The 27195-nt window shown below is 38.6% G+C and overlaps 3 protein-coding genes across 3 annotated transcripts; all 3 read left to right on the top strand.

Moving 5' to 3' along the window:
* Positions 1-3850: 3850 nt before the first annotated feature.
* On the top strand, positions 3851-5914 carry s100a10a (S100 calcium binding protein A10a). The gene is made up of 3 exons (XM_040121003.1): positions 3851-3964; positions 5373-5534; positions 5660-5914. The coding sequence occupies exons 2-3, from the start codon at positions 5394-5396 to the stop codon at positions 5819-5821; spliced, it is 303 nt and encodes a 100-aa protein (XP_039976937.1). The 5' UTR covers positions 3851-3964; positions 5373-5393; the 3' UTR covers positions 5822-5914.
* Positions 5915-10064: 4150 nt separating this feature from the next.
* Positions 10065-12314, top strand: LOC120786468 (ictacalcin-like). Its single transcript, XM_040121940.1, has 3 exons — positions 10065-10127; positions 11581-11726; positions 12043-12314. Exons 2-3 carry the CDS (start codon positions 11589-11591, stop codon positions 12184-12186), a joined length of 282 nt encoding a protein of 93 aa, XP_039977874.1. The 5' UTR covers positions 10065-10127; positions 11581-11588; the 3' UTR covers positions 12187-12314.
* A 1442-nt stretch (positions 12315-13756) lies between these two features.
* On the top strand, positions 13757-26329 carry snx27a (sorting nexin 27a). Its single transcript, XM_040121596.1, has 13 exons — positions 13757-14309; positions 17476-17701; positions 17927-18119; positions 18546-18610; positions 19885-19989; positions 20280-20358; positions 20677-20840; positions 22109-22198; positions 23812-23961; positions 24265-24393; positions 24714-24773; positions 24973-25021; positions 26058-26329. The coding sequence occupies exons 1-13, from the start codon at positions 13765-13767 to the stop codon at positions 26126-26128; spliced, it is 1926 nt and encodes a 641-aa protein (XP_039977530.1). The 5' UTR covers positions 13757-13764; the 3' UTR covers positions 26129-26329.
* Positions 26330-27195: the final 866 nt, after the last annotated feature.

Genomic DNA, 27195 nt, shown 5'->3' on the forward strand with positions numbered 1-27195 from the left:
TCTATGTATATTTTTTAAAAACATAATAATAAAAGGAAGAACAACATGAATGCAAACTAACTGAACTGACCATGAACATAAGTCTGGATCTAGATTTTTAGCTTTTCTCTTAAAAGATTTTTACACACCTGTCAAAAGGTAAGGGATCCTCACTGAAGCAAGGACCTGAAAAAGTGCAGTTAAAGGGTATTTATTCTATTGCCAGGAAAAACATTTACAGAAAAACCATGCCATAAAAGAATGCCTTGTCCTTACCTGGGTCCAAAAGATGAGTCCACACGGTGGACAGTGGAGGGCCTGCGAGAGTTTAAATAGGAGGGAAAGTGGGAGACACTCCCTGGCGCTGCCAGCCCCTGGTGCTGAAGCAACCCTGTCTAGCAGGTATTTGTGATTTAGAAAAGTATCAACAAACCCTGAGACAGCAGAACGCTACACAGTCAGTCAGTGACATCTATCTACACCAGGGAGGTACATGCTACTTATATTACCTTAATAAGTTGAGATTTTATTATTTAATATCAGAACAAAATCAACAAAAGTTATTGAGGGAAATTGGTCTTACATATCTCAACTTATCAAAGTAATAAAAGTAGTGTGTATCTCCCTAGTGTTCATCTTATCAAGCTGTGTGGGGTACCTTAAGGCCACAAGTTTACATCAGTATATGTGGTTACAAATGTACAGTTATGGTACATTTGAACTTTCTTCAGTTCAACTGCAGCTACAAATTGGAACTACATTTATTATGGTGAGATGGACCAAAACATCTGTCCAAATTAGGAGATTAAATAGAGTACAAAGATAGGCAGTCAAGTTGTATGTAAACAATATTATACTGACAAGAATTACACCGAGAGGGAGGCTCTTTGCAGTAACTTAATGTTGTGTATTCAGTTTTTTAAATTATTATTTGATGCGCCATAGACAGTGAAAAGTTCATTACTAGAACATGTAATTTGGTGTGCAGATTAAATTCATGAAAGATAAATCCAATCAAGCCACAGCAAACAGAGAAATAGAAACCCATTTGTGAGAAATATTGCATTAATTCTATATCAAATCATATTCTCCTGCAATGTCCGACCCAGGCTGCACAGCATGTAGAAAAAAAACTCAAAAAGACTCAAAAAAGAAAGCACTGTCGGCATTGGGTGCAAACTGCTGGGAAACTTCTGGGAAATATTCTGTTAAAACAGTCCAGTGGTTTAGCCCAATAAACACCTTCAAAGATTTGTGCCACGGATTCAAAAAACAATTTGTGCTAGTTTGCAAGTGCAGTTGAGCTGCTGCTTTACTGTTATGTTGGATTTGTTTGGCCATGACAAAGACAGAATGGATCTTACTTAACCTACTACAACTCAGAAGCTTAATGCAAAGGTTGTTTTTCTAAAGCTATTCGTGCTGAAAGACATATTGTAATCACTGTATGCTTTGGGCGTGGCGCACAGAATAAATAGAAACCTGGAAGAAGTATGTTCTGTTCACCTAAGTACAAAACTTGAGTAAATGTTGAGTAATTTCCCCCACTGGAATTTACATAGCAAAGGACAACAGTGGCAGGTTCATTGTTGTTGTGTTCTGGTAAATGGTAAGAGTAGGCTCTGGGTATTTGTGTTTTATATATGTGAATATATAATAATTTATTATTTATAATAATTGATCAGTGTAATCATAAGAAATATTATATAGATAGATAGATAGATAGATAGATAGATAGACAGATAGACAGATAGATAGATATAGATAGACAGATAGATATAGATCAGTTTGCAGGCAGGTGTGTTTATTATGCAGGCCTTTGGGTGTAGTGCCAGTCAAGTCCACATGATGGCGCACATGCAGCTCTATTCTTACTTATTGATATTTGCATCTCAGATCCAACGTCATAATCAAATGACTGCAACACATACAAGTTATGGCTTCAATTTTCCACACACATAGAATCAAATAGCGATCTGTCCCTTCATAGCCACATGTGCTATTGTCATCTCTTTAATGAAGAACACAAGTAGCTTTATCTTTCAAATGTGCATGTTCATTTAACACATTTGTCAGCTGCCCCGGTTGATGCACAGTTTGTAAGGCCATATTTTCACCACAAGATGGCCCACAGTTGATTTATTAAAGCACACTCCACCAAAGAGTTTCACCGGATAAATAAAATAAAGAGGAACATGCAATAAGAAAACTGAACAAAAATAAAATCACTAAAACAAAATACCAACTCTCTTCCAGTACAAAACCTGCTGTCTATCATATATTATTAAAACTATTTCTTTTTTTAACGTTCTTAAAATGGAGGAGAATGTGCTGAGATATCATTTGTTTTTTTAGTTTAAGCTGTATTATAAATCATGGTCAGTATCTGCAAATTCTATGCAATGTACAGTACTAAAGCAGTCCCTATAGAGTAACACTATGGAAGATAACACTGTAAACTCATTATCGTCCATAGTGCCACAGTAGAAGTTATAAGTTTCTCATAGCAACATTAATAAAAATGTTAACAGTAATGTGTTCTGGTTTAGAGTAAATCCAATCACTTGATTGCATTTGTTGCTAATTACTCAGTCACTGGGGGACAATAGATCTTGTTCAGTGAAGTCATCTTGTAATGTGTGTTAAAATGCTACTGATTGGCTTTGCTGCTGGTTACACTGAGCTCCACTCATTAACTATATCATTTTCTGTTGTTAGTCCAACAGGTTATCTTCTTTTCTTGTGATAAAACCTCCCCATGGATTGCTCACTGGCCTTTTTCTGAAATGGATCACCAACCAGGCAAAGCGGGCAACTGCCAAAGGGGCCCCTGATCCCACCAAGGCCTAACAAGCCCCCGGTTTACTCCAGAATCATTTGGGTCTCCATAATTTGATTAATCACAAATTTGCACCTCGGATACAGGATCAACTATGTTGGGTCCTCGGTCCTCCTCAATGTGACCCTGGTCTTGAAGAGGGATTCTGTGTCACAATCTAGATTTAAGAACTGTGTTGTGTTAGTATATATTGTTTGTTTAGCATATTTGGTTTATATTGAGCTCCTTTGTTTTACAGCTGTGTTTTATCAAATTGCTTCCATTTCTAATAATGTTAATTATGTAATACACAGAAAACCAAGAGGAAGGGAGTATAAATCCATCACCGTAGTACTGTAAATCTGCTACCGACAACTATTTTCCTTTAATAACGTTTTAATAAATGTCAGACAACAGTGAAAATGTCCAATATTATTCCCTGAAGCCCAGGTTAACATATTCACATATGCCTTTGGTTGTCTGACCCGCTGTAAGTGTCCCCAAACCTGTTGAGATCCTCATTGTATAAAAACCAGGTTGTCGTGGCCCCAGACTACCGCTCGGCCTCTGGTAGCCAGGGGAAACGACGAGACTGCCGCGCGTGCCCAAACGCTCATTTTAATTAGCCACGCCGTCTTGGTACTGTGGCATACCAGTGGCGTTAAATGTGTCAGAAATGAATTTAAAGCCCTCGAGAAGGTTTCATTTGTAAGACGATTAATCGATTATCACTCGCATATAGTCGCATTTTCTCCTCTACAGCCTAATTAAGATTAGGCTCTCAAAAGTGTTAGGCTATGCATATGATTTGATTTATTGTAATAACCGCTACTGAAGTTATTGTTGTAGCAGTACAAATACAGGCCATCTAGTGAAATATGTATCTATTTATTACCCGTTTGGCGACTTCACGGTAATCTTATTAAAGAAGAAACTGAAGTTGGTACAAGTACTCCAAAATCTAAAGTAAAGTTTATTACTACTAAACGGTGTTACCGCCCATCACCGTTTGTCCAGCCGCGGATGCGGTCCACCGTCCATTTCACAGCCTGACTCACACTGCGCGGCGGCCGGGGCGGCGCCTGACTATAAAACCTCCCCTGCACTTACTCCCAACTTCTCAACATTCCCACCTCTCCTCCGCCGACCACGTCCCAGCCCTGCCCGGTAAGAACTAACGGTACTGCTCATCTCTAACCGGTGCTCTTTGTCGGGGTTTTCACAAACCCCACGACGCCTGCAGGTACAACCGGTTGGGTGTGAATTGGACTATTTACTTTTAATCTGACAGTTACTGCTTTTCAGAAGGGAAGTATGCCCTGTCTGTCGTACGGGTTTTTAATGGACTCTCATTTACAGAATTTGCTTCTTAGGTTCTCTGCTGTTAAATATAACTTTTTGTCATATATATATATATATATATATATATATATATATATATATATATATATATATATATATATATATATATATAAAGGTGCTCCAAGTTTCATATGATTGTCCTAAGTTTTGTCTCCTTTGTCTTAGTTTTGAACTCACACTTTGATATTTTTAGGACTTTAGGACTAACTCTATTTAAGTTTCTTATAAGATTCAAACAGTAGGCTAATACAGCACTCACTGGATAGAAATCTAATTTTCCCCAGTTTTATTCACATTTTATTCCACTGAGTAAACTCCTTGTGGTATTGTTAACACAGTGGTTTCCATCTACCCTATGGGTTAAGGGTGTGGTTGGACTGTGGGCATGTACACACATGTGCTCTGCTGCTATAGTCTCCAGCCCTCTCTCATTTCCTGCATCAAATTCCACCATTTTGGGCCTTGGTAGAGTTTTTTTCCCATCATTCAGCTGAACTTTTCCATTCCCTCTTACACACAGAACACACAACTTCTGTTTTGCCTCCCACTTCACATATTTAACTGTTGAAACTCCACTGCAACAAAGTACAGGGTGTTCAAAATGTTTTCAGTTTTGTGATTGTTTTTTAAACTGTGTAAGTATTTGCATTGGTTGTTATAGTTTTTTTATAACAACTTAGTGAGAGACCTTCTCTCACTTCTCATGAGCATTACTCATCAGTGGGAAGGGCGTTGGAGCAAAGGGCAAAAATGCTGCTTCCGCTTCATTGCGTTACTTCACGTCTACCTGACAAAGCTATGGAACAATCTTCTTTTGCAGGGCAGAGTCTTACCTTTATTTCTAGATCAGACAGGCAAATCCGCTGGTGGAGCTAAATCTGACTGGAAGAGGTGACAGATTTTTGATATGTCAATCCAACATTTGTTTTACATAAGCGAGTCCTACTGTTTACTCTGACAGCATCAGCCTCCTGGCTTTTGAACTCCCCCGCCCCCTTTAAAAGGTCATCAGGAGGACATGTTCCTTTACAAGAGTCATTTGAGAAGTTTAAAATCAAGTCACAGCTAAAACAAGTTTTTATCATTCAGTCTTTTCCATTTTTTCCTTAAAGCTCTCTGAGGTCTCGTTTTAAAACTGGACACTGAAGCTAAACTGTATGCTATCAGTGATCATATTCAACAACTTATTCTCTATTTGACCTTTGTTTTTCAGTCTAAACACACTCCAGCAATCATGCCTTCAGACCTGGAAACCGCCATGGAGTCACTCATCAAGGTGTTCCACCGTTACGCCTCTAAGGACGGAAAGAATGGCACACTCAACCGGCGCCAGCTCAGAGAGTTGATGGAGAACGAGCTGTCTACCTTCCTTAAGGTGAATAGGGATCAACGTGTAAAGTGCACAATGATAGTGTCCAAAATTTAACACAGTTGTTCATTATTATGTCACTTATCACATACAGTGTAACCCAAAGTTTTCTTGTTGATGCCTTCCTCCAGTCTCAGAAGGACCCTGCTGCAGTAGACAAGATCATGAAGGACCTGGACACCAACGGCGATGGCCAGGTGGACTTTGAAGAGTTTGTTTCTCTGGTTGTTGGACTTTCCATTGCGTGTGAGCAGTGCTATCAGATGCACATGAAGAAGACGGGAAAGAAGTAAAAGACGACAGCAGAAAAGAGGAGAAGAAACCAAAATGCATTTCAGTTTTTGTAAAAATAGTTTTGTCCATTAAATACACTGAAGAATTTGAAACCTCTTGTGTCTAGTGGGTATTGTGTGTGTATGTGTAAGTTACTGCATATTTAGGTTCATGTGTTTGTCTGCAAGTGTTCAAACATTTTCTCTCGTTTAAATATGAAACCATCTGTGCCTCTTTGAGTTTTCATAGGCATGTTTTTTTTAACTTGTATGAATATTAAAAATGGATAGCAAGCCCCTTATCATAGCTTTTTCCCAGCCATTGCTTTGTGTACATTTCATGCACCGGTAAAGCTCATTCCAGAGATCGTAGTGTACTTCCTAGCAACTGTAGCAACACTAGGCATGATGATGTAATTCACGAGCATATTTTATGCTTCCCTGAGTGTAAAAGGGCAGACACACCTCTCCCTCTCTGTTTGATAAAGTCTTTCTTATCAGTGCTCTGGGGAATCTGCAGAATGTTCTAGTCATGAACACACCTCTCTGTGAAGCTGATTTTGCAACTCTCTGTATTATGAGGCACCCGTGAACGGATAAATTAGGTGACAGGGTGCTTTGTTACTGCATAAAGTTTGCTGCATTCTAGTCAGTTCGATTTGATTATGCAAGACAGCCCTGGGCACTGTGAGGAAATGTGGAGGGTCTGAGTCACGGGGCACAGCAGATCAGCACACCACTGTTTTTCCACTAAATTCTTTTCATTGTGTTTCATGTCTGACGAAAGTTGGATAGGGCAAGAAACTCGAAAACTGCCTTCTGACTCTCTCTGAACAGAATATGGACTGTTTTTTGCCCTAAAAAAGAGCCTCTCAGGCAGCACTTCTTCTCAGGCTATGCGCTCTCGCTGACAAGCTCCACCAATCAAATGATTTCATCATCTATGGAAAGGATAGGATTCTGTGGCTTAGGGCTTAGGCCATGGATTCCAGTGTTGGTCTACCAATCCCAGTGAAGTAGGCAGACGTTTTACTGCCTGAAGAAGGCATGCCTAGAAGGCTAAACTCAGGGCAAAAATCTCTCAGGAGTCTCTTGAGCCCTGCACACACCTCTCTGGGCAGGGCCTGATTTTGTGGCCTAATAGTGTTCATGGTTACAGGGTAAACACTCAAGTTGCTAGGTTACGATGCTCTGAGTGTGTGTGTGTGTGTGTGGGTGGGTGTGTTGCTAAAGTTTGTATTCACCCCTCAGTTTACACAAGCACCACGCCCATGTAATTCACAGCTGAGGTTAGAGCCATGAATTCCTACTTTGCTGACTATTTTCTCAATTTCCCTTTTGTGCAGCTGATGCATTTTCTCCTTTAAAGAGATCACTGCATTCACAGAAGTATGAGGTCGCTTAATTCATACAGTATACATTCTGCATGTTTATCAAGTAGCCTAAAACAATACAATCATTATTTATGAAGATGAATTCCTTTCCAGAAGCATGAATGTGCCAAATCTTGTTCCCCTTAGTGAGGAGACTTACTAATAGTAAGGTCATGACCTTTGTCATAACCTTGTCAACTGGGATAAATCTGCATCCTTGCGGTTTTATTTCTCAAGTCATTCTTTGTGGAGTTGTGGGAGTTCAGAGATTAGCAAACATTCGCCAATGCATACCGCACCTACCCTGGACATACACAGACAAAACAGCCCCTTTCAGCGGACAATTTAATCGGTTGAACAATAACACAGATGTTCCAAACATATCAGCCCCGAATTTCCTGTTTGTCGCTGTTGCCATGGGAAATTACATGGAACTATTGTGATCTTGTTATAGCTAATCAAGCAGCTTATAAAAAACTGTTGGAAGTACTTCATGTCCGTATATTTGTTTACTTTTTGCTATCACTTAGATGTGAGCCGACATTGCTAGTTAGAATCACAGCTGAACGGATATGTCCACCCTTTTTCTTTTTTTTCTTTTTTTACCCCACCATCGCAGCAGTAAAACACCCAACAAAACTGTTCAATGTCAGAGTGGGCACTGCCCCAAGTGCCCTACTTTTTCCTCATGGGATCCCATCCTGGGTTGGCCCCATCTTTGAAGGGTGGACGCCAGATTGTAGCTACCATTAGCTTTATTCACAGAAGACACTTTGGCCAGCACAGATATAAATAATAACATTAATGATGGAATTCCATTTAATTGGAGACTTTTATTACTTGTCATCTTTTACTCCCCTCATTTTCAGTCATGTTTTTCATGTGTCTCTCTAATGGAACCTAAACTTCCCCCACAGTATTAAAAGATACTGACAATATAAAAAAAATTAGGAGCCTTCTTTATGATTTCTGGTCAAAATTGTCACTTGGAAAATATGCTCTCTTCTCAGTGTACTTCTCCTTCACCACTAGATGGCATAAGAGTGTACTGGTAATCACTGCTGGCTATGAATTTTTGAAAAATTGTTAAAACCGCTGCAGCTGCATTGCAAATAGTTTCATATGAATCACAGCTGTAAATAATATTGAATGTGGCTTCCATGGATACTGCTTCCCTAATCTGAGTTAGTAAAATGGGAAATGAAGACAACAGGAAAAAAGTTTGACTAATGTTTTCCGCAGAGTCAAAAACTGCAGTGCAATCAAAAAAATATCTCAGATTATGTTTGTATTATAAATTCATCTGTAGAAGGCATGCATGATGGTGAGAGTTAACTTCCCATCAACGATCTGTACTTTACTGGACTTTGATTGAAGTTGTTAATTAAAGACCAAAATAATTGTAGCCTGGCGAAAGAGGAGAGACAGGAAAAGACTTTTGATAACAAACACAAAGTCACACAACGGACCACACACACAGAGAAACAAACATACAAACAGAGTTGCCACAGTGCTGATTTTTTTCGGTCTCTGATTTCTGGTTTCTGGCAATATGACTCATGAGCCTTGGGGATAAGACTGTGAGTCACAGCCTCAACCACAAAATTGCAAGGAAGAATGGACCTATTCAAGACCATAACAATCAGAGTTCTCTGAGTCAGTGTGCCCAACGTTTTCATTTTGGAATCATGTGCGTCTAAGATAATGACATAAAAATAGAAAAAAGTCAATAATACACAGAAAAACACCAGAAATTAGTTGTACAAAGTACAATTTAAATGTCCTCTGATAATTGAGTGGAAAGACAACAATCCAAATTTGCATTACAATCCTCATAACTGTTCATTTCTTTGGCCTTTTAATTTGCCAGGCAGTATGTCTTTCAGGAAGGACATTGCATTGGAAATCTCCTCACATTTGGTCTTCATCTTTGGAAAAGTCAGAAAAATCATCAAAACGTATTTGGGATTTGTTGCACAGGTATACGGTATATGACAAACATTTAAACTGAAACAGAGAGGTGCAAGTGAGATTATGATTCAAAACGTGTGGAAAATTAAATAGGAAAAGTTAGCTCTTTGGGGTGCAAACTTTAAGCTTCATTTTTTGTTATAAAAGCAGCTCTAATATTGGTCTCATGACCCGTCCATCTAGAATCTGGAGAAATTTGTGTTTGCAAAGGTCAAGGCTAAAGTGTGTTACACAAAACTTAGATATTTCTTTTAAAGGATTAACAAAAGTGACCCCTAAACGGAGCAGCTGTACTTGACCACATCATTACAAAAAGTGATTCAGTTCACATAGTAACTGATGTATCTCTCCTTTCATCAGCTTGCAAAACAAGAGTCTTCAATGGACAAGAAAAATGTAGACAAATCTAATGTAGTTTTCCCCTAAATAAAATTCTTGGACTATTTATTCAGTCAAATTAAGATAATTGGATCGTTTTCTTGGGAAAAAAACAAGTAAACTAACAGTAAACATAAAGTCTATAACTCCTTAAATCCAGTGCATAAAAGAATGTAAAAAACTTTCTTAAGACTGTTACATGACTACGTTGGCTTTAATTATATTCTAGTTGTAACAAGCATGAAGAATGTTTGTTTTGGAAAGGGCAGCCTTAAGGACACATCACACTGCTACTTATCATATTCAATATGTCTCACACTGTCTGCAGTACTAATAGCACTAATTCCAGGTTAAAATGCAATTTTCAGATCATAACATTTATTAAGTTACGGTGATAGATTGTGCTAATTTTTAGTGTTTTGTAAATCCTTCCTGAATAAGTTAATACATCAGTAAGTAGGAGTGGTTGAAGATGAAAGGAGCATTACGGAGGGAGGGATAGTGGGTGTGGTGATATATAAAGCATCCTTTGCATCCATTTGCCCATCACTACAGCTCCTCTAGGACTGACTCTTACTCTCTAATCTCCTTAAATCTCAATCTTGGTGAGTAGAAAATCTAAACAGGTTTTATTTGTTCCGTGGTTTTATTTACTGACTTTAAAAAAAAATTACACTGAAACTTTTTTCAATAGGAAATTCCTGTGAATGCCACAAATTTCATGTCGTTTTAGTCTGTTTAATTGTGTGAAATTCAAAAATAGCATAAACTGCAAAGTTACCAGCTCTGTGTCTATTTCTGAGCTAAGTATGACTTCATTGTTTGTGAAACTTGCAGCATTGCAACAGACACGGCTCATTTTGCTTCAATGGCAGTTTTTTGGCTGACTTTAGCCTTAAATGTCCTTTAACCGATGCAATGCAGATTCTGAAGCTAGCAGCAACTTTTGATTCCTGCATTTAATTGCAACCAAATTAAACATTTGAACAGCGATATGGTTTTTTTTGGGGCTCTTTTCCTCCACAATTCTGTTTACAAACCCTCTAATGCCACAATTTCCTCAGCTTACCACACCCTAGAGAGGGGAGCAGCATGATGTGAATCAAGAGAACAGATATCTGTCATCAATGCTGGGACTTGAATCAAGTCTTGACCTGCTTCCTTACCTAGTTCCACTAGAGGAGAGATTTAACTGTTGCCATAACAATGTCCTGTGTAACTCGGCAGACACGCAGTGTTAGAGACCGGTGACATGGGAAAATACGAGTGGTTGGGCCCCAGTGGAAACCCAGGGTTTTATTTTTATCCAGCAACATGGAAAACTCAGAGAGAAACACTGGCAGAGACAAAAGTAATAATGTCAGCCACTGCTTGATGCTTAAGAGCTCTTAATGAATAAAATTAGTTTGCATTCCTTTATATATATATATATATATATATATATATAGATATATTAATATATATATATATATATATATATATATATATATATATATATATATATATATATATATATTGCCTTTCTAAGTACAATATATGAATAAATTCGACCAACACTGGCACAATAGTGAAGCTGACTTATAACAAGATGCCGGATTTTGAAAAGGAATACTCAGCCAAAAAAATTAAAAGAACTTCTATCTTATCTGAGTAAATCTGTTCATTCCCAGTTTTACCAAACAGACGCTGCATTCCTCCCCCTTTCCTTCCCCTGCAACCACTCCCTGAAGCTGTGGATATAAACAATGTCCTTTGTTAGCATTTCAATTTTGACCATTATACCACATGATCCGTAATAATGTACTTCAATGAAAGTTAACAGAACTAGACTCTGCCTCTAGATGGAGTCATAGCAGCTTTAAATGAAAGCATCATCCTTAAGCAACTTCTTCAGTGAGTCCATCTGAGGATATGTAACGAATACTAGGACAATCTGAGCTGAATCCATGCCAGCACAGTATAAAGGTTCTGATGACAGTTCAATCAGCACAGGCACATGAGGAAAATTTTCATGTGTCCCTATTTAACTCCTTTTTTGTCTCTGTCCTCTTAAACCAGCTATCATCATGCCTGAAGTCCAGCAGGCTATGGGCCTCCTTATCAATGCCTTTGATAAGTACTCTAGCAAGGAGGGGGATAAATTCAGCCTGAATAAGGCAGAGCTGAAAGAGCTGCTTGAGAATGAATTTGGAGAGCTGCTGGGGGTGAGTGACATCTGGCCTCTCTCTATCTCAGTCCTGCACACTCAAAAGGATGCATGAATGCATTGGCTTACATGTAGAGCTTTGTATACTGAGAATAGTAAATACACAAATATTGCAATATGGCATGAGCATTTGGTTGTGCGCAAGTCAAGTGACCATTCTTCTATATGCTATGATCAGTGAGGGTGAAGCTGAGAACTTAAGTACAATGAATGTCTTAAAATAACCACATACAAAATGGAATCATGTGTACGCCCATGTCAGAAGGTTGTGTACAGCCAGGCTACATTTTTGCTGACATTTTCCTTACCTGCAGAAAGCCAATGACAAGGCAGCAGTAGATGGCATCTTCAAGGACCTGGATACAAACAAGGACAACAGAGTGGACTTCCGTGAGTTTGTCAGCATGGTGTGCTGCCTCACTCAGATGTGCCACGAGTACTTCATCAGCAAGAAATAAGGATCCAAGCGCCACCCTGGGGGCAGCACGGAGAGGTGCCTTTCTGTGAAAGAGAAAGAGTGTCTCTTGACAGCTTTTGTGATGAAAGAAGAAATACTTACTACTGCTTGAAGGCATTAATATATATATTTATATATATATATTTAAGCAACATATATATATTGTGCTGCAAAATTTAATAAACTTTTTTTTCTTTGAAACACCAGAGTTGTGTCCTTTGTGTGTTACTGCATGAGCTGATATTGGACAGATGCACAAACACGTCAGCACCGTAATCTTAGTAAGCCTATGATACTTTTGATGTTTGCCCAAAACACCTTCAGTGGTTTAACTCAGTTGACACTAGGCTTCATACCTTAAATCTCACAGCTAGATTAACTTCAGGAAAGGAACAATACACCGGCAGGTTATGGCAGGAAAGCTGTCAATGATGTTGCTTGTATCACAGAGGTATATGTAATAGAGCACATTTACAGTACCAAAGAACTCCAATTTAAAGCAAGACAATGTAACTTTTGAAATAAGAAATAACACAAGCTTCCTCCCTTACAAATGAAATGTAAAATTAGTTTATTTTACCGTACACTCTTGTCCATTCAGATTCTTTGATCAACACTCATTTACTGAACTCTAGTCCAGCATCCATATTGGTGACCTGTTGCCCATTGGGGCAGTGATAAGTTTTGCCACCAATATTCTTTTAATATGATGCATTTTGGCAATAATGAGTAATCTTGTGTGTAAAGGGCAGAAAAAATATTTTTAAACCAATCAAAATTAGTCACCAGCACCTCTAATTGCACGATTTCCGGTTCCCGTACAGATGGATTATATAAGATAACATGACAGGAGGGACAATAATAGTGTTTGGCACCAGTTTTTAACTGTGTCACAAGGTAGTAAATTAGCCAGTGATAGAAAAGAGGAACGGAGAGAGTGAAAGACAAAGAGAGATAGAGAGAGAGCCAGAGAGAGGGAGAGTGAGAGGAAGGAAAACCTTTAAAACAACTAAATCAGCTAAATCAACTAAAACTATACTGAAGAAACAAGTAGCTGTAAACCTATAGAGCCAGCTCAGCCTATACAAATATTAAATATGATGAGTTGTTACTCTCCTTTAGATGAAAAGCCCCTTAATCAGTGAGCATTAGAGAGAAACAAGGTCTTTTCTGACATTAAAAGCTTGCTGTAAAGAGAAACAGCTTGTTTCTGTATTGTACCAAAGTAGATAAAGGGTTCATTCACGTTTTTATTCAGCTGCTATACACTGTCTGTACTGCTGTACTGCAGACCTTTGAAAATAGAAATATAATAATAATTATAATTATTATATATATACATATATTTCTATGTATATTTCCATAAAATTCGATTTAAATTTCTGTACAAAAAATATATATCTCTAACTATAATTTCTATCATCTCTTACTTTTACTTTTTTTGTAGAAGGAACGGGTTCCATCGAAAAAAAACTTTCTTATAGAAAAAAAATTTGCTGATAGAATAAAGGGATTTACAATACAATCAAAATCAATAAACGTGTCACCCATATTTTCACATCAACAGGTAATGTGCGTAATGTTCAAGTGGTTCGTTTGCACTGAGAAGACGAGAGAGCAAGAACAGACCACACTTTCGGAGACGCCTCCGGTAGGTCACGTTGTGTGGCCGTGTCTCGTGACGCTTCCCAGGGGCGGGTTATCAACAACAGAGTCGGTCTGTGGAGCTAACGTTACCGAGGGACAGGGCTCGAGTGTTGTTTTGAATTTGCTAGAAGACACCGACGGGAGGGGGGTAGGGTCTGTGGATAAGATGGCGGATGTAGAGGGCGATGAAACTCGGTTGGCTCTCCCTTCGGCATCCCGTAACGGTCCGGTTGCCGGTTCGTCGGCGGGGACCGCGGGCCAGCACGCAGCTACAGTAGCGTCAGGTCCACGGGTGGTGAGGATCGTCAAGTCGGAATCCGGCTACGGGTTCAATGTTCGCGGTCAAGTTAGTGAAGGAGGACAGCTTCGGAGTATCAACGGGGAACTGTACGCTCCTCTTCAGCATGTCAGCGCTGTTTTGCCCGGAGGCGCGGCGGACCGAGCAGGGATAGCAAAGGGTGACCGGATCCTTGAGGTGTAAGTCAGCTTCTATCCGTTCAACGAAGCCAGTGATTTAGCAAGTAAGGCTAGCTATCGAGTTTAGCCTGTGTGGATCCAGTTTCAAGCATGTGTTAACATTGACCATCTTCAGGGTATAACGCTACGTCACTTTTTTGTTATGACAACAAAAGTAGCCGTTTACAAAGCTAACTAGTTATTTGTCTAGTTACGGGCATTAATTATCAAATTAAACAGTTAGGGGTGTAGCTTCACCAAGCTAATGCTAGTGAGTTAACTAGAGGGCTAACCAGCTTACATAAGTTGGAAAACAGGCTGTGCATGTTGATTAGCTTTAGCTAGCTAGCGAGCCAGGTAGCTAACGTCTAGTTTAGCTAGCCCTTTGCGCAGTGACTGCTTCAGCATAGTTGTGAGGACGGATTTAAATGACAGCCTTGTTGACATTGCATTGTCATATGCATAATAGTGGGGATGTGTATTTTGACCCTGTCGGGCAACGGTGGATGGGAGTGTTGTCACTCAAATTCAACATCATATGGTCTGAGTGTGTGTGCCTCTTGTGTTGAAGAGAAACCTCCTGACAGGCTAGCCTGAACAGCCATGCTGTTAACATAGGACAGTTTTAAGTGTTGTCTATTGTTTTAGTCCTTTATCGCTATCATTGTCCCTGGGTGGTTCTGGTACACATGGCTGGGATGCTGGAGACATCTTGTAGAACTCGGTTGTTTTTTTTTTATTTGTTTGTTTGTTTTTTTGTTTGTTTTTTGGTCAAACTCTTTCTGTCTTGCCAGGAAAAGTGAGGGGCAAGTGAGCAGTCAGTCTTTCCCTAGAGGAGTACTAAATGTAAATTATTTGTTCAAAGATTCTTCTAGAAGATGTATAACTGTCATTTTAAAGAGAAATGAGATCCTCTCACATTATAAATCCAGAAAGGCAGATTCCTAATTATACATGATTAAACCAAACTATCAATGATTCTCCTACCATGGTTGTAAGCCTCGGTCCTAACAATAAGGGCTAAGTGCTGCAAAGTTTTTAATAGTAAATAACCATGTACAATTACTACAGGTATATTTGTTACTTAAAAGGCCATGTGTATTTGTGGCCCAGCATAAGCTTTTAAGTCAGGATTTGAGCAATGAAAATATGTTTATGTATTACTGTGAACTTCACCATGGGATAAACTAAAAAGGAGAAGAGAAACAGAATTCAAAGAACAATGATCTTACTTCTAGTTGCTGAGGCATCTTAGAGGTTTTACCCAACCTTTGTATTCTGGATTTTAACTGCTAAATCACTGTCTGGTCATATGACAGGACTCGTTCTTATCATGTGACTTATTAACCAGCTTGACCATTTTTCAAAAACTCAGAAGAATCATCTGGTTATGTCATGTCAGCTTTTTACTTCAAGTGTTTTATGAACAACAAAAGGGAACATGCTGTTTCATTGGTGATAACCAGCTAACATGTAGTATTTCTTGACTTACTCTGCTGACTACTGCCTGAGTATTGTTTGTGTGGAATGTCAGATATTTCCCAGTCAACATTAAATAAAAAAACAGAATGGAAAAGATGACCTTGGTGTGCTCTTGTGTATATACGGGAGAAAGTAATGTTATGAAGTTCTGTAAGGCTTCAACTTAGTGGTAAGCTGATCAATCAGTTGGCTATTAATCAGTGAACCAGTTCAATCAGTTTTGATCATTGATTCTCATAACGTAAATTTAGCTTATTTTAAAAAATGTGATGAATGATAATTATATTTTATTCAGTGAAAATAAAATATCCTTCAGCCCACGAAATGTGAAGATCTGCCTGCTTATCTGTAGCTCATATTAATATTTTTTTTTTGTTTTTCTTCTTCACAACATATTCTCTACATCAATTGATAGTGAAAATAGCTGATAACCAAATGGTTTCAGCCCTACTTTGGTGTTAATGTTTCTTAATGTTGTCTTAGCCTAATTTACATTTTACCAACCCCCTTTGTTGCTGATCAGCAACCGAGACACCTTTCTGACAGGCATTGCTATGTGTCTGTTTTGTCTAACAAGAGAATGATTGGATCACTGTAGTGTTGAGACAAAAACACCTCCCTTTATTTTAATTTTTTTTGGTCACCTCGCACCCCCAGTTTTGCTTTTGAGTTCAGCAGCTTAGGGGAATGCTGCCACGTCAGTCTCTATTCCCACAATACAATCAGCTCTCCTCATCTCCCGTTGTTTTATTTTGTTTTTCACTTCACACTCTTTTCCCATTTGCCTATATATTATACTACACAAAAATACATTTATAAACAGTAATGGAGACATGGAATATAGTGTAGAAAGACCTATGCTTGTGCTCTTGGTTGCTCCCTCCTTTCATTTGTCTGTCATGCTGTTTCCAATTGGAAGATTAGCAGAGACACCTGATGCTGGTACCATCTGGCCTCAGCAAAGCCAAGAAGGGAGGTGTATCACAGCAAAGGGAAGGGGGACATTAGAGCTGACCTGGTTACTCGGCACTCCCAACATTGTGTTTATCAATGGAGGACAAAACATGTGACACTATCACATTATAATAGGACAATGTACAGGAAACATATTTGCAGAATTAATAAAATATTTTAGAATTATGCAATGCACATCTGAGATGAAAGTGCCATTATTATTATTAGGGATGCACAAATCTTTACCATCACCAATACTGACCTCATTAAGTGGATTGGTTGTCAACTGTGACATGACCAATACGCATTAATGCAGTTTCTTTATCAGAGTCATCATAAAATTTAGTATTTCCGCTATCAGTTGCATTAATTCAGTCACGGCAGGCCAACGACTCAGTTTTTAGTGCCACAGCCTGGCCTCAGGTTACTTTACATAAAACTGATTACTCACTGGATTTATATGTGAGGAAACAAAGGCACCGGTATCAGGTTGGTATTTAATATTGGGAGATAACCCAAGTTGAAATATTTATAAAAAATGGTATTGGTATATACGCTACACAAATTTCACACCATATCTGCATGGTAAATGTCCGGTCACGTTCTGCTGTGGTCAGTGCTGAATGCTCAATCTGTTCGCTTGGTATTTAACGAGTCAAATCATCTGCCATGTTGAAACTTTAATTGATCATGTGAAAAACAGTGCTCACTTTCTTCCCTTCATCTTTCTCTTGCTCTGACTATCCTCCAGTAATGGGGTGAGTGTGGAAGGTGCCACCCATAAGCAGGTAGTGGACCTGATCCGTGCAGGGGAGAAGGAGCTGGTTCTGGCTGTGCTCTCTGTTCCACCTCAGGAGGCTGATGGATTAGAAGGAGGAGAGGATGTCCAACCAAACTATGACTATAGTGACAAGCAGGCTGTGCCCATTTCCATTCCCACATACAAACATGTAGAGCAGCACTCCGAGAGGTTTGTGGTGAGTGCCGATTTGACACATTAACTTACACTTTGTTTGTGAAATAGCCTCTTGTTGCTGCCCTCAAAACCTCTCCAATATAGGTAGAAAATGTATAGTTATATAAATATAAAGTTTTTTTCTGTGGAAATCTAAAAAAAAAAAAAACAACTATCTATTGGATGTAAACTTTTCATCCTGTCCATCTTCTCTAATGCCTTTCTGTTTTTGTTCCAATGGCCGTAGGTGTACAATGTGTACATGTCAGGTAGACAGCTGTGCTCAAAGCGCTACCGGGAGTTTGCCATCCTCCATCAGAACCTAAAGAGGGAGTATTCCAACTTCAACTTCCCAAAGCTTCCTGGGAAATGGCCCTTCTCCCTCTCTGAACAGCAGCTGGATGCTCGCCGTAGAGGCCTGGAAGAATATCTTGAGCGAGGTAGGCTGATATGGAAAGGCTGCTAGCATTAAAAAAAAAAAAAAAACACCGCCTGTGTGTATATCTTCAGCATGGGCAAAGACAAAAGGTTTTTCAGTTAACAAACCATATGTCATTCGAAGAAAAAATTACAGATCCATTGTCCAAGGCTGCTGTTTAAGTACGAAAATGAATGTATACCCACCAAAATCCATAATAGCCATACATACACATACAAAAGAAGGAATAATTTAGTGTATACATGCAGAAATAATTTGGCAGGATTGAAAATAGGCCAAGCACTGGCTGTGATCGTTTTTTCACTTCACATGAAAAATACTGTAAATCTGAACACAGGATACAAGCAAAGGGACATTTAGATTAGATTTGATTCATTTTGATCCCACCCCCACCCCCAACCCCTATCTTGTCTGTATTTGTCTCTAGTTTGCTCTGTGCGGGTGATCGGGGAGAGTGACATCATGCAGGAGTTTCTCTCTGAATCAGATGAGGTATGCATCTCATTTAGTGTTGTTCTCATATTGACTGTACTAGATGTATCTATTTTTATGGGATTTTTGATTATCAGCTTTGACAGGTTCTAGCTTCGAGTGGGGAAAGTTTTTCTGTAACTCTTTCAAAACTTTCTCCAATATAAGACTTGCAAAGCACTGCAGTACAGTATCCTGTCAATTACACCATCTGATGTGCCTTTCCCAGTTAGATCAAGTTCAGTCTTTCATTTTAGAAATTCTAATATGAGGGATATCCCATATTTGAATTAGAGCCCATTCTAGAGATTCTTAAGGAATTTAATTAATTTGTGAATGTATTTATTTAACCCCTTCTAGTCTAGTTTCAACAAAACTTGTGGTGGTTGGGTTTCATTACTTGAAAGAAGCTGGCTAGCAGTCATGTCTGCCAGTTTGGAAATCAGTCAGATAGTTAATTGCATTGTTTTACTAGTGTTTTGAGAAATTACAGTAGCAGAAAAAATACAGTACTACTGATTTAATTCTGCACTTAAGAAAACACACTTTGGAGGATTAAGACCTCTTATAGATAATATTTATTGTTTCATTATGTCTTCTATGTTTGTTTTTGGGGTTTTTATTTATTTATTTATTTTAATTTTTGGTTTGTTTTGTTTTAGTTTTATGCATCCCCAATGGCGATAGCAGTGTCTGGAGGCATTATATTTTCAAGTTGTTTGAACATACATCCGTCCATCCCATTCTCGATTATATCAGGAACGCCTTGAGGGAATTCCTTCAAAATTGTCACAAACATTCACTTGGACTCAAGGATGAACTGATTAGATTTTGGAGCTCACAGGTCAAAGTTCAAGGTCACTCACAAAACACATTTTTGGCCATAACTGAAGACTTCATATGCTAATTATTACAAAATTTCACACAAATGTCTAATAGGATAAAATGATGAAGTGATGTAATTTTATATCCAAAAGGTCAACGGTCGACTTCACTGTGGCATCATAATCTTCTGCAAATACACTTAACACCTTTTTTAAAAATTCCTTAAAAGTCTTCACTTCATATATTATATGAGTCCGGACAGACATGGATGTAAACTGAAACTTGACTGGTTGGTTGAGGCATACAACCGTGAGGGGGTAATTCTAGTTTAATCCAGAAGTATTTAACAGTAATTACAGATAAACGCGTTCATGCACTCTCATACAAGCAGGCACACAACGTTTGTTAATCCACACATGAGTTAATGCAGCTCTACAGCTGTTCTCAAAATGTTTTGCTTCACTGTGCAGAACTACAATGGAGTGACAGACGTAGAGCTGCGGATAGCCCTGCCAGACAAGACCACCATCTCTGTCAGAGTCCGCAAGAACAGCACCACAGACCAGGTGTACCAGGTGAGACCACGTGACATCTGCTGGAATGATGCTGTTATACTGTACAGGTTATTGCCCCATTTTTTTGAGCAGTTGAATGGGTTTTTTTTATTCAGTTCTTATATTCAGTTATGACAATGAGGATTGCAAATTGAAATGATACAATATTCCATATGTGTAAAACTGTATGTTTATACTGAAAAAAAATAACATCCAAATTTTATTAAAGATAAACTTTCATGTTATAATGTAAAAGAAATTCTCAAACAATGTTTTCTTGCATAACTGATTCTATAATGCTCTTCCTGTAGGCGTTAGTGCTGAAAGTTGGAATGGACAGTATTATGGCAAGCTACTTTGCCCTTTTTGAAGTCATCAACCACACTTTTGGTAAGAACTCTATGTGAATTTGATGTTTATTTGAGTCTTTAACAGGGAAATTTCACAGAGGATTTTCACATACACTCATGTATTTAGTTTAAAAGCCCTCTCTGGACTGACTTCATCACATGACCACTAGCTTTCTAAATAAAGACCTGTATCATCTGGTGAGTTTAATTCATTGGGCCTAGGGGTCTGTGCACACTTTTGGACAGTAAGGGCAGGTAATTTGCTACAGGTTGTAATGAATATTTTTTTTAATGAACAAACAAACACCCTCTTCATCCCCATCATCATCCCTCTAATTCTTTCTATTTTTTGTTGCAGTACGGAAGCTGGCGCCTAATGAGTTTCCCCACAAGCTTTATGTGCAGAACTATACATCGGCAGTGCCGGGGACTTGCTTGGCGCTCCGCAAATGGTTGTTCAGCTTCCAGGAGGAGGAGCTGCTCAGAGACAACCCGCTGGCGCTGCACTATTGCTTTCACCAGGTAATAACAATAATTGAATCCCACTTGCCATGAACTTAAGGGAACTCGGAACAAAAAATGATCATCTGGGTTTTTTTCTCCAAGAGTCAGTGTAAACACACTCATCCAGGATCAGTGTATACGTGTTATTTTATCCAGCCTTCTTATCTTATGACTACAAAATTGAATACACCAAAGATGATTTCAAAATTGTCATGGAGACAGAGGTTTACCCTTATCTGCAACTGAAATTCTACCTAAAGTCACATCCTAAACAAAATATTAAGCTACCATCTAGAAGTCCTACAAATGGCATCTTGAATGTAAAACAAAAGGTCTAGTGCTTTGATGTGCCACCGCATGCGTACTTAATCAGGAAACCAGAGTACCACAATATTCTATAAGCCAGTGAAATTCTTCCGAAATTTTTGAAGCATAGTGTAAAGTGTAAACTGGAAAAAATAATCCTCTAGTGCAAATGCACTACCCAAAGCATTATAGGCATGTAGGGTTCAGCAGTGACCATTAAAGCGATTTCTTCTAGTAAAATCAGCACATCTCAGCGCTAACACTCACAACAAACATTAAAACAAACCTATCCAGAATAGTTAAACCCTGCAATAACTGTTTTTTTTTTCTTTTTTTTCTTTTTTTTTCTTGGCCACTTGGGGGCAGCGGAAGCCAGTTGGGAATTACAAAATTGACATATCATCACCTTTTAAGTTAACATGGCAGACTTGTTAGCAAACTGTTACTTTTGCAAATCCAGCAGTTACAGAGAAACATTACTATTCATTTGGAATTGTGATTGTCCAATATTCACTCTCTTTTAGCTCTGGTTTTGGTCTTTACCAACTTATGTGGGAAATTTCTGGCTATTCAGCTGCTAAATTCTCCACTGCTATGAGAGTGGTGAGAGTGAACCACAACCAAAAGTTTTGGTTCACTTGTCTGGTTTTGTGGACCAGACAACTAAAGAACGAACTGAAACTCGCTATAAATCTTCATAAAGCCGAGTTGAGCTGAAAATTAAGGGGATAATTCCCTGTCACATTGTTTTCACAATTTCATCTGATACGTCATTATAAGAATATCAATTATAGCCATCTTAAAATGTACACAAGAGGTTGTTGCTGTAATTGGTTGAACTCAGTTACTTGAGGCAGAATATCTTCTTACTAAATGTGTTAATGGATAATATTTTTTTTGTGTAACCTCAAATGATAAATGATGTTCTATCTGTTCATGCCACCCCAACCTCCCATCCACCCCACCCCCTGTCTGTGTAGGCACTGGATGATGTGAAGAAGGGATTCATAAAAACAGAGGACAAATCCTACCAGCTGCAGAAACTGGCAGAGCAGCGCAAGATGGCCACGGTCAGTCCCACAAACCAGTCTTTGTTCAGGGAGGGGATTGGGGTGACTGCACTTTTTGCTTGCTGACCAGAGCCATCACCAAAACAGATAAAAATGGACAGAAAAGTCAGAGACCTTTTCACACATCAGAATACAGCCATGTATGGTGTAAACACAGATACAGCCATTGAGTTTATGTTGATGTTTGTAGAACATTAATTGAAAGTGGCATGTATAAGAGCTTCTGTGTGTAAATTCAAACTACATTCAAAACTATGTAACTACTCAGCATAACATTTCGAAGCATTTAAAGAGCAACCTTAAACGAATGAATATAAAAGCGACACTCATTTATATTTACTTCAGTGATCTGATTGTGGATGAAATCCAAATTTGCATGAAAAAGACTGAATGTAGTGAAATAAAAAGAAAGATTATTACTCATACCCGTGCATCTTGTATCCAAAGTAATTTATTCAAATTCATTTTTGTGTTATAAACTGAAATGGTATACCTAAAAGTTGAGCCATTTTTCACAGCTGAGCAGTTGCCAGGGAAACACGCTCCAAATCCAGAAATGCAACAAATACGAAAACGTATACAAATAGAGATAATGCATGCAACAGGAATAGTGACACTGGAAGTGCTCCTGGAATCTATGGCGACTGGTGGGCTCATTTTGAAATAACAGTAGCATTACAGATTCCTCTGCCTGCTAATCAGACTTTATGTACCAAACCAAACGCTTTATTAATTTTGATATTTTTTCGCGCAAGAAATTAGCCATTTAGATTTACAATATGTGGCAGGTTTGTCAAATATTGCCGTTTGGAAATTTGCTCTGACGTTTTTGGAGATGTGAGGACCTCCCTGCCGGTTGAGACACCGTCGTCCCAGGGAGAACAGTTTTATCTCAGCAGACTCTTTGGTAATTTGTTGCTGGCTCTGTTGTCTGTATTGTTTTGAAATATGTTATAATTCCTTTTGGAGGATGAAATTTGGTCTCAAAGTTTAAATATAATATTTGTGCTTCCAGTTTGCCTGAAGGAAGCTAACTACATAATAAATACATGCTTAATTGGACAGTTTAACAAGAGCGCTGCCTCTGTTGACTTTTGGGTTCTTATATGTACAGATATCACCACATTTAAATAAAAATAAATACATATAAATGAAAATTAACTGAGGCAGTACAGTCTGGATAATGTGTATATTTTACTATACCCACTGTCAGTTAGATGAGCAAAACAAAGTTTTCCTAAGCATCTGTAACATTGCTGTTTATCCAAATGGAGCCCATCTCTCCCCAGTTGCGTTGCTGAGCACTTCTGTTGTAGCAATTCTCGTAGCATGTGTTTACCCTATTTGTATGTGTTTTTCGTATTTGTTGCTTTTCTGAATTTGAAGTGCGTTGCCCTTAATGTTTGTGTTTTTACTGTTGTATGTGGTTTGTCTTTAGTGGCCACTGAAAATATGCCATAATCAGTACAACAATGCAGTTTGGGAGTAGGTGGGAACTCTGTTCACAGCCCAAACGTCATGGTAACTGGGGTTTGAGAGTAATTGGACTTTTACTTTAACCTGGTTACTTACAGTGATAATGACTGACATGTGTGTTCTATATTACTTGTCAGTACCTGAGCCTGTTGCGGACATGTGAGGGGTACAATGAGGTGGTGTTCCCCCACTGCTCCTGCGACTCCAGGAGGAAGGGACACGTCATCACAGCTATCAGCATCCATCACTTCAAGCTGCACGCTTGCACTGAGGATGGAACACTGGAGGTGAGTGTTTATCTGTGTTAGTTTGGAAAAAATTATAAAAATACAGTACAAGTAGAGGATCCAACTTATCCTTTTTTTTGTGACCATTTTTGCAAAAATATGGGTAGTCTTGCATTATTTGATGCAATTATTATTTAATGGATATAAAATTTTGGCTGTCCCTTAATATAATAAAACCAAAGCATTCCTATATTCTTCTAAACAGATTTCCCAAATACTGAATTGTGTATATAACCAGTGTATGCTAAAGATTTATATTATGTATGCACAAGGCTTACCTACTGTCAACTGTCTCTCCCTCAGAACCAGGTGATAGCTTTTGAGTGGGGGGAGATGCAGCGCTGGGACACTGACGAGGAGGGGATGGCTTTCTGCTTCGAGTACGCCAGAGGAGAGAAGAAACCTCGCTGGGTCAAAATCTTCACTCCATACGTGAGTGTGCATGCATCTGCATTGCTGTTTGACTTGTTTGTCAGGCATTTTAATGTGTTTATGTATTCATGTATTCCCTTTGTTGGAAGTTGCAATGTTAGAGTGACTGATTTTGTAATTTTAAAAGAATGAGTTGTTGTAAGTAAAACATGTAAGGATTTAACAGTCAACAAACTTTCCTCCACATGTAATCAAAGCAGTAGTAAGAAGAAGCAAAGACAACTGATAAAAAATAAAACCTAACTCGTCCCTGTGACTTTGCAGGCTGATGGTGGTGTATTGGAAAGCTGAATAACAATTGTTTGCTTTTTTTCTCCCAGTTTAACTACATGCATGAGTGCTTTGAGCGGATCTTTTGTGAGCTGAAATGGAGGAAACAGGTAAGGACCACTCCTTTCCTCTTTCATTCTGGGAACTGCATGACTCTATGCCAAGTTTCAAATTCTAAACTTAGCTATTTATTATATTTATCTTTAGAAATACAATAAGCCACTAACATGTTTTCTTAATTTTTTTGTTTAAATTTATTAATTGTATATTTCCTGTGTATTGATTTTTTTTTTTTTTTTTTGCTGTAAGGTGGAGGAAGAGGCATCTGACAAAGACAACAAAAACTGCAGTAACAATGGTAAGAATCAAGTGTTTTATGTTTTGTTTTTGTTTTTTGTTTTTTTTTTGTCCTAATTCCAAACTCATAATATTTTTTGTAACACAGTTGACTAAATAAAGCACCGGCACTTAAGGGTAAGACACTAGATTTTATCTAGGGCAATTCATAAATAAATATGTATTCAGATGTGATACTGAATGGCGCTTTGAATGACAGTGCCCATCAAGCACTATGAATTATGCAATTCCCTGTCTGGCAAAAACTAAAAGGGCAAGGGCAGGGAAAGGACTTCAAATAAAGTATGCTACCTTCTTTTATTTCTCTGTTAAATGCAAAAATATATGTGAATCTTTAATAGTTTATAAGTAACTTTAGTTCAGGGACATTAAATTACACGCGGCCCTAGAGGAGGTGCATTCAGATAAGCTTGTATTGTTTTATCTCTTTTCTGCAGCTCCTATTGCATTGTATTATAAGGAACTGAACAAAATTGAGGGGAAACTGGAGCAGAGAAAAATTTTATAAACAATTCACTAGAGCTTAACAATGCACTTAACAACTTAGAAGAGAGTAAAATTCTCCTCCAGTGCTATCAGGTTGCTGAGAGTCGACATCCTAGTGGATATGTGAACTGAGTGAAAAGTATTCAGAATAGATGCATGTAGAGACATGTGACTCACTGTCAGAGCCATTAGAGGGAAGCGAAACTATTTTCCCCATGTGAGATGGAACAAGAAGTGCAAAACAAGTATGTGGACAGGCAACTGCAAGGCATAAGGTTGAGTGAAACTTTTAGTGTTACAGAAACAGAGACAGATAGTTAACAGCTTAGGATGGAGAAACTAAGTTTTAGAAAATCCGAAACACCCAGATATAAGGCGAGAGCATCAGCATGGTACAAAGGGGCAGTAGAAATTCATGGAAGTGTTCGAGTGACATTGTTGCTGAGACACACTGACATCTGTGTTGGGTTGTGGCAGCATTTTCATAAGGCACATGACGTTTGAGAAATCCATCATTCAGTCTTGTTCCCCTGACCATCTCTCTGTTCCAGAGTTTCTCCCTCCTCTGGAGACACAGCAGAAGGGGTGGCGCCACCTAGGGGGGGAAATTGCAACTACCTAAAACCATTGGTCATCACTTGAACTAGAACTGGTCCACCTGCATCATTACAGCCACCCCAGAGACCGCCCATCAACAAACACAGAACTGAGTGACAGACTGAGGCGACCCATGCCCCCCAAAAAAAAAAAAAAAAAGGAAAAAAAAACTGGAAGTGACCGATTTTGGAAACTGGATTAGTCACAACTTAACCAAACCCAGGGATACACAAAGCAAGAAGAGCAATGAAGGAAAATAAACAAAAGCCAACTTTCATGTCATTTACTAGATCTCCATAGTGTGTCTGTTGTTTTCCTCCATACATCTGCCCTGTGATGTGGGCAGGAAACAAGTCAATTCTCACCACTGGTTGAGATGTAACAGTGTGTGACTAGTCAGGGTTACCACAGCGCTGCAGAACCATTTGCGCAAAGGGAGCACCTCAATGAAACGGCACTTGACAAGGGAGATGACATCTGGTTTGGGATCCTGACGGTCGGGTTTCCAACATGATCGGCTTGGCCTGAAGACCTCAGCGTGGCCCTCGTCTGCTGAACTGAGCTATGACGATGGAGATGAAAATGAGAAGGATGGGATACAGAAAAATGGGGTTTTCACTTCTGTCAGTTAGTGATAAAGAAAGCAAAATCATGCTTTATACTGATGCTGGACATTAACACAAAAATTTTGTTTTCTTTCTGAGAGTTCAGAAGTATTCTGTCTTTGTCAGAAAATATAGGCAACACAAATGTAACTAACTGAAAACAGACGTGAGGGGACATGTTCATAATTATGTGTATGTTTAACAGTCTTACTTCTGATAAAATATAGATTAATTTAAGACCTATAATAATTGTTTGTTGATCTAACAAAATTATTCATTCAAGCTGCTTTTACTAATCTCCATTTACCATGATGTCTTCTGGTCCAACCAACGCTACTTCAGAATGACGTCTGTTGGCAGTCAATCATTAATGTCAGTATGGGTATTTATCCCCATCGCAAGTGTTCTATTGTGGTGATTTTGCAGAGCTTAGACGTTAAGAGGAAACAGGTCCTCTCATTCTGAGCTCTGTGCAGGAATAATATCT

The sequence above is a fragment of the Xiphias gladius genome, chromosome 24 (genome assembly GCF_016859285.1).
Source record: "Xiphias gladius isolate SHS-SW01 ecotype Sanya breed wild chromosome 24, ASM1685928v1, whole genome shotgun sequence".
NCBI lineage: Eukaryota > Metazoa > Chordata > Actinopteri > Istiophoriformes > Xiphiidae > Xiphias > Xiphias gladius.

Bases quoted from the DNA above. Each gene is read 5' to 3' on its own strand.
- s100a10a (XM_040121003.1), top strand. From the start codon at position 5,394: ATGCCTTCAGACCTGGAAACCGCCATGGAGTCACTCATCAAGGTGTTC. The intron at 5,535-5,659 runs GTGAATAGGGAT...GCCTTCCTCCAG, and splicing joins AGCTGTCTACCTTCCTTAAG to TCTCAGAAGGACCCTGCTGC.
- LOC120786468 (XM_040121940.1), top strand. From the start codon at position 11,589: ATGCCTGAAGTCCAGCAGGCTATGGGCCTCCTTATCAATGCCTTTGAT. The intron at 11,727-12,042 runs GTGAGTGACATC...CCTTACCTGCAG, and splicing joins AATTTGGAGAGCTGCTGGGG to AAAGCCAATGACAAGGCAGC.
- snx27a (XM_040121596.1), top strand. From the start codon at position 13,765: ATGTTCAAGTGGTTCGTTTGCACTGAGAAGACGAGAGAGCAAGAACAG. The intron at 18,120-18,545 runs GTAGGCTGATAT...ATTTGTCTCTAG, and splicing joins GGAAGAATATCTTGAGCGAG to TTTGCTCTGTGCGGGTGATC. The intron at 22,199-23,811 runs GTCAGTCCCACA...ATTACTTGTCAG, and splicing joins AGCAGCGCAAGATGGCCACG to TACCTGAGCCTGTTGCGGAC.